Source organism: Sardina pilchardus, chromosome 6 (genome assembly GCF_963854185.1).
Source record: "Sardina pilchardus chromosome 6, fSarPil1.1, whole genome shotgun sequence".
NCBI lineage: Eukaryota > Metazoa > Chordata > Actinopteri > Clupeiformes > Clupeidae > Sardina > Sardina pilchardus.
In genome coordinates, this window is record NC_084999.1 from 5,850,720 (window position 1) to 5,858,219 (window position 7,500).

General features: G+C 45.0%; 2 protein-coding genes across 4 annotated transcripts in view; one reads left to right on the plus strand and one right to left on the minus strand.

The window, feature by feature from the left end:
* cdkal1 (CDK5 regulatory subunit associated protein 1-like 1) overlaps positions 1-7,500 on the minus strand; it is a 257,811-nt gene that overhangs the window by 63,547 nt on the left and 186,764 nt on the right. The window contains exons 11-13 of the mRNA XM_062537922.1: positions 6,993-7,046; positions 6,773-6,820; positions 3,501-4,466 (exon numbers count right to left, since the gene is read on the minus strand). Of these exons, the coding sequence (XP_062393906.1) occupies positions 3,501-4,466; positions 6,773-6,820; positions 6,993-7,046 (1,068 nt within the window). The remainder of the gene's footprint in view (positions 1-3,500; positions 4,467-6,772; positions 6,821-6,992; positions 7,047-7,500) is intronic.
* On the plus strand, positions 1,208-4,473 carry LOC134082009 (uncharacterized). 3 transcript variants are annotated; one of them, XM_062537640.1, is made up of 5 exons: positions 1,208-1,316; positions 2,067-2,160; positions 2,356-2,443; positions 2,858-3,231; positions 3,430-4,473. In XM_062537640.1, exons 1-5 carry the CDS (start codon positions 1,292-1,294, stop codon positions 3,632-3,634), a joined length of 786 nt encoding a protein of 261 aa, XP_062393624.1. In that variant the 5' UTR covers positions 1,208-1,291; the 3' UTR covers positions 3,635-4,473. The 3 variants fall into 3 exon arrangements, with proteins under 3 accessions (XP_062393624.1, XP_062393626.1, XP_062393625.1); XM_062537642.1 differs by having other exon boundaries at positions 2,858-3,223; XM_062537641.1 differs by having other exon boundaries at positions 2,858-4,473.

Below are 7,500 nucleotides of genomic sequence, written 5' to 3' on the forward strand. Positions count from 1 at the left end.
GCTCTGTGTGTGTGTGTGTGTGTGTGTGTGTGTGTGTGTGTGTGTGTGTGTGTGTGTGTGTGATAGCACTAAGCCACTGAACATGCCGCTTATCAGGCGCCCGCTGTCTCAACAGCTCCCTCCACTATCACACGTTCACCTGATCAGATCAAACAGCCAACAGAGGAATGAACACACACACACACACACACACACACACACACACACACACACAAACACACACAGACACACAGACACAGACACACACACACACACAGACACACAGACACACACACGAGCCAACAGGCTGTTTGATCAGGATGAGAGGGGAAAAAAAGGTTCATCATTAAACATGACCCCTTGTGTCAATTATACCTGCTGTCTACACACATACACACACATCAGAGAGGTGATCTCGGCAACAGCACAACTACACACACTTTTGATCACAATAACTGGTGGCGACCTTTGACCTGTGGGGCTGGGGCTGGTTTGACAAGCTGCAGCAGATGAAGAGTGTAGCTAATGATAGTGGGTTGACCAGGGTCGTTCATCATCTGTGCAATGATGAGGCTACCGGTGTGTGTGTGTGTGTGAGTGAGTGTATGTGTCGTGTGTGTGTATTTGTGTGGTGCGTGTGTGTGTGCAGGTGAAAAGACCTGTTCTGTTAACAAACACAACTTGTCAAAAACACACCAATGTCACAGAGAGTGGAGAAATATAGCACAGCTATAGAACATGCTGAACAGTAGCCATTGCAGCAGACTCAGCTGCAGGTGTAAAATGGCCACAGACCTCTGTCTGGTGGAGCAAATGAGTATAGACAGCACATAACCACAGTACACAGTACACAGCAGACTTTAACCCTTAAGAGTGTACCGTCACACCGGTGTGTTTGGAATGTTGGAAAATTAACATTCTAAAGAATACCTGGGTTCATTGAATTCTACATAGAATTTTAGAACGTTGAATTGTTGCGGAATAGAATCTTGTGTTAGAATGCTCAAAACCCACCCGGGCTGTTTCATGAGCTGTGTTCGAAATGCTCACTCGTTCACTATATAGTGCACTATATAGTGAATCAGCCATTTTGTAGTGGTGTTCGAAATTTAACTGAAATGTCCGTTCACTACTTTCGTTCCCTACAAATTCGTCGCGCGACATGCCTAAATGTAGGGCACAGAAGATGTACACTACCTGAATCAACATAGACCACAATGCATTGCGGACCATCCCGATTCCCGCGAAAAGTCAAATGAGCCGTCTGCCTCCCAGCTGACATACAGATGATATCGCCAGCCCAGCTGATAACATGGACGCCGGTATGCTCTACAAATGTAAGTGATGTTTTGTTGTTGATGGTTAGCCTAATATAAAGTTAAGTTAATTAATTAATGCTTGTGTAACCAGTTGAGTCAGACTGTAGTCATCGAAATATTATGTTAATTAACGTTAGGATTGATTTAGGCTAGCCTACATTACGTTTTGGTAAAGTTAACGCTATGTTATTACCTCAGTTTGACTTGCGTTAAGCTAGGCTATAACGTCAACGTTAGCTGAATATACTTTGTTAACCCCTCATATAAAATTGTAATGTCACAACAACGTTATCATCCTACAAGCTAAAGTTAGTTATAGGCTATTTAAACGTCGTCACCAACTTATTATTTTAATAACTATTTTGACCACGGGCTTTTAAGTTTCATGTCTAACGTTACAAACCTTAACTTAACCATGAAAAGAACGTGGCCACACACAACGCCAATGTAAACCTTTTCATCTACGCTTCTCGGATGTCAGTAGCCTAATTTGATTATTAAGACGACGTTAGATGACGACGGGATCAGTGAATGAACACCATGATGAACACACGTACTGTAACATGCCCTACTGGCATAGCGTCCGGGGCTCGTCAATGCCCCAGTGCTACAGAGATTGATAGTTTTGTAGCACAATCACCGAAACAAATGGTAATTCAGAGCAAAGTGAACAAATATAGAACCGATTAGGCAATAACAACCTAGCCTACATTTAAATGTATTTGAAGTACATAACTTTTCTGATTAATAAGATGTATGTTTGCTCAGGGACTGATGAGGACGTTAGTCGCCTCATCAATTTGAGGAGGAGCAAGGAGAGGCTATTCTCGGGAAGGAGAAATGCTGCCCAGCATGGATGGGAGTAAGTTGTTTAAGCATTTAAACCCAAGCCTGCCTAAAGTATTGTATACACATACTGTCCTCAGTTGGGCAATACTGCCCAGCATGGATGGGAGTAAGTTGTTGTAAATCAAATACATAATTGAACCCACAAAAAAAGACAAGAATTTTAACCAAGTGATATTCATGTGAGATTATGGTAAAAATGTTTTTGAAGGGTTATCCTGAAGGAGATGGGGCTGGATGCCGTGGTCTCCCCTGCCAGGGCAGGAAAAAAGTGGGAGAACCTCAAAAAAACCTACAAAGTAAGCAGTTTGTTTCAATATTTTGTGACAAATTCATGACAAATGCGTACGCCCTAAAACAGGCGTACGCTTATTTCCATGCAGCTATTCTCGCTGGATCAGAAAGTTGAAGAGTTTAATAAATGGAATATCTCGAACATAACACTTTTCCGGCACATGTGTAGCCTATTTGCTGTAATGTATACTAATGTATACTATTATGTTGACATATTTGATGGCTTAGAATAGCCATATAGGAGATGATCACTTTCTCTTTGGCAACCGCAACATTCATAAATGATATTTTTTCAATTATTGTCAATGGGCAAATGGCAGTGTTGTATGGTTTTGTAATGAATGTATTTGTAGTATGATAAAAAAAAAAAAAAAGTTACAGAATCAATTCCCTAACTGTGACCACATTGAATGTTACAGGAGCTCAAAAAGCCCCCCACGGGAGTGAGCACCGAGTCAGGGGAAACCACTGCAGGCACCTGGAAGTGGTACAGTTTGATGGACGAAGTGATGGGGGACAAACCCTCCATCAGCCCCCCAGTCCTCATCACTTCGTCAGGAGGAGACCACTTTCAGGTGTCTGCAGTGGCTTCCCCTGAGCCCAGACGCGCAGAGGCAGAGGCAGAGGCAGAGGAAGAGGAAGAAGCAACGCCGAGGAAGAGGGCAGGGAAGAGGAAGGTGGACCCTGTCCTAGACTTCCTGGAGAGGGATGCGGAGAGAGCAGAGGAGCGGGCCAGAAGGGATGAAGAGCGGGAGGGCAGGCTCCTCAGCATCCTGGAGAGATTGGTGGAGAAGTTGTGATTTTGTGATTTTTTCAATTTTTCAATTATATTTTACTATTATTTATTTTGTGTTTAATTAATTAATAAATTATCTTCAATTACATTTTCAGTATTATCACTGTAGACTTGCTTTGCTTAAAGTAGAAACTCTGAAAACACTGTTTCATACACTAAAATAACGTTGGGGGTAAAAATATATTTTTAATTCAGGCATAATCATGCCCCTCTGGAGCAACAGCCTGGATGGGACCCATCACCGCAGCCGCCAGTTGCCTCCTCACTTCCTCCCCACTGGGATCCAACTGCTGTTGGGGAGGCTGGTCTTGATTGTCGTCCCTCACCATCACCACCTCCTCCAAGGGCAAGTCCTCCAGGTCCATTGCAATGTTGTGCAAAATTGCACAACATGCAATGACCACTGGCGCAAAGGTGGGCTTGACCTCCAGGGCTTTTAAGAAGATGGTCCTCCAGCGGGTCTTCAAGATGCCGAAGGCCCGTTCAATTATTGAACGGGCCTTGGCGTGATGCTGATTGAACCGCCTGTCAATTTCTCTCACCACTGGTTCACGGTAGGGTGTTATCAAGGATGGCGTGCAGGGATACCCACCGTCCCCAAGGATAAGGTAACCCTGTGGGGGGTACAGTTTGTCCGCAAAAATGGGGCTGTTCCTGTACACCCGGGCGTCATGGACTGACCCTGGGTAGCCAACACATATGTCCAGGAACAGCCCCTTGCTGTTGCACACCGCCTGCAGCTGCACTGAAAAAAACAGTTTCCTGTTTAAATAGCAGGCCTGATTCTGTGATGGTGGCTTGATCCTGACTTGGCAGCCATCAATGGCTCCCACAACCTTGGAAAAGGCTGGGGAACGTGCCAGCTGAGCAAAACCATCGCCGATGGTGTCCAGGTCCATGGCATGGGGGAGGGAGATTATTCGCTCCTTGAGCCTAAGGATGTTCCCTGAGACGCGGTGGATTATGTCGTGAATTGTTGTGCGTGGCATAGCAAAGACCCTTGACACCACTCTATAGGAGGTGGCACTGGCGAGCCAGAACAGGAAGACCAAGACCTCCAGTTCAAGGCCCCAGCCAGAACACCGTTGCTCATTGTGGCGCAAGAGCGCAATCAGCCTCATGGTGGTGGGTCTGCTCAGACGAAAATCTGTTTTCAGGTCGGAGGTCCCGTCGAAAAACAATTGGAGCAGGGGGACCTGTTCGTTCCTTACACAGTATCTTGCCGGCTCCGGCTGTAATAGGCACCAAATAAAGTGTCACTTCTAAACTACTTCAGTGTGTTTTATTTTTGTAATACTTAAGTTCATATATCGTAGTTAACTGCTTAAATAACACAATTAAACTTAAATAATAAGTAAGATAGAAATGTTTTGTGTACAACACTGGAAATATAAAGGTTGTCGACACCTCATTGCATGCCAATTAAAAATATATTTTCTGCAAGCCAATTGCATTTGAAAGGTTACTGGCTCCCCTTGTCTACAGGGAGATCATGAAAAATAGGTGAGAACTCTGATCACAATGTAAAAGATTGTTTTACTTCTGAAAGGCAAAGACTGATGTGGGACAACTTTACGAACACATTTGCCTAACTGTTGTTCCTATGGCTCCACCTTGTGGTTGTTTTAAAAAGGTATGTAAGCTATGAAAATCGTTAAATCCATTTCATTGCAAGACACTGGCTCGTGAGACTGCAGTAGCCTAACGTACGTTTTATTTGATCGTTTTTTAAATATATTTAAAGTATATATATATATATATAGTAATTGAATGGCAAAGGGTGTCGACATACTTTCTAGAAAAGACCAAGCAAACAGCAGCTATTAATTGAATGAAATCGCCTCGCCAAGAGGGGCGCTAGCATAAACATTAACAGTAACTCTTCTATAGCAAATGTGATATTTACCCTTGCCATATGGTTAACATTATGTCTGGCGAGTAAAATACGAAGACGTCTCGCTCTTGCAGTGTCATTCTTTCGTCTCCTTTGTCTGAGCGACAACACTTTGATTAAGAGAGTCACAACTAATGCCTGAATAGGATCCATTTTAACGTACAGTAAGTAGCCTAAGTGTGCTAAGTTAGCGTTAAGACCAGTAAAGATCTATAGATGCACGCGAGCCTATGGAAGTTTTAAAACGTATTATAACGGCCTAGGCTTTACCTTAGGATTGCCTAACATTTCGTGGGCCAACACAGCAACGTAATGCAACCCCCGTTTAATAATTTAATAATTGTTGTAGGCTACCCACGTAAAGTTAGGATGTACACAGACGTATAACACAGTTTTATTTATATTCACATATATTCAAATATTATTGCAATGCAGTTGAGAAATCCCAGCCTGTTTACTCATCCAAAAACAGCAATGTTGTTGTCCATGGCTTTACACGTGTGCTCGCGTTTGCGTTTGTTTATGCGACAGAGAACTGATGAAAATCCGGCGCATGAATTTGTGGCAGCAGTAACATCCCGAGTGTCCGAAATTAATAATCGCCAGGCCCACTTGTCCCCTAGGTAGCCCCCTACATAGCCCCCCTATAGAGTTAACACTATATAGTGAACGAGTGAGTGAGTGAACGAGTGAACATTTCGAACACAGCTATGGTCTACGCAAGCTCCATATATTAGAGGCAGTAGTATAATGAACAAAAAGGCTTACACACATATTTAAAACCCCTCTCATAGCCTGCGTTAGGCAGACCATGAGCTCGTACAGGAAGTGAGCAATATGGCACCTTCTCTCCAACAGTGCACTGGCATGACTGGTATAGACCTGTGTGTGTGTGTGTGTGTGTGTGTGTGTGTGTGTGTGTGTGTGTGTGTGTGTGTGTGTGTGTGGTGTGTGTGTGTGTGTGTGTGTGTGTGTGTGGCAGGGTGGTCAGAGGCCCTTAAGATCTCTTCTTGTTTGCATGAGAGGAGCCACACCGTGACAGGAGACCTCCAATGAAGCCTTGCCCACACAAAGCCGGTCTAGCTCTAGAACTGGGGTCTAGGTCTAGAACTGGGGTCTAGGTCTAGAACTGGGGTCTAGCTCTAGAACTGGGGTCTAGCTTTAGAACTGGGGGACTGTTTTTTTTCTGTGTCTTGGCCGTTGCTTCTCACACATACTCCATTTTTGTTAACTGAAAACAGCTCTTGTTTGTATGTCCGAGTAAATTGAACAACGCTTTTAGAGTACCGACAGAAAGATGTGGACGTCCACTTACGCAGAAAACTCCATTTGATTAGACACTACACCCCACTAGTGGCAACAGCCTTCCCCAGCCTTCCCCAGCCTTCCCTTCCTCTCTCTCTCTCTCTCTCTCAACGCAGTCATACAGAATCACCTGACGGAGGCCTCAGTAAGTAAACACACACACACACACACACACAGCTGCTGCATTCGTGAGCACCACGCCAGCTGTCATCTCAGAGAGATGGATGACTCTGCAACAGGACTGCTAGCTTTGGTACTCTGGTGGCAGAGACTCTGAGAGTGTGTGTGAGTGTTGGTGTGTGTGTGTGTGTGTGTGTGTGTAACTCTGGCAGTGTCTACCTCCAGGATGGAGCTGAGGGCCAGGACAGCCCACACACTCCCACACACCTGCATATACAGAAAAAACCCTGAATCAGTCAAGACACACATAAACCACACACACACACACACACACACACACACACACACACACACAAAGACACAAAGACACAGATAAGGGGAGTTGACCTTGAGTCCAGAACTAAAGGTAGTGAGCTGGTGAGATGAGCCACAGGCTCACACATCTGCCCCGGCAGGACAGAACCCTGGGGCCCAGGGAGGGAGACTGCTGAGCCTGGAGCACACACGCGAGATTAGCACACACACACAACACTGGACTCAAGCACACTTACGGGAACATGATGGTGGCTGTGTGTGTGTGTGTGTGGGGGGGGGGGGGGGGGGGGTATGGATGTGTTTCCACCGAGAAATCCTTGTCAGGTAAATTTGTGTACAATGGCCGCTGAGTGACTGCCTCTGTATGTGTGTGTGTGTGTGCAATGCCAATTTAATCTGTGTGTGCGCGTGCTGAATATACGATCAGGTGAATCTCTCAATGTCTACTGAGAGCACTGTCGGGTGTGTGTGTCAGTGTGTATGTGAGAGAGAGTGACTGAGTGAGTGTGTGTGTGTGTGTGTGTGTGTGTGTCTGAATGTGTGTGTGTATGAATGAGCGATTGAGAGTGTGTGTGTGTGTGTGTGTGTGTGTGTGTGTGTGTGAGTGAGTGATTGTGTGTGTAGGCCCCTCA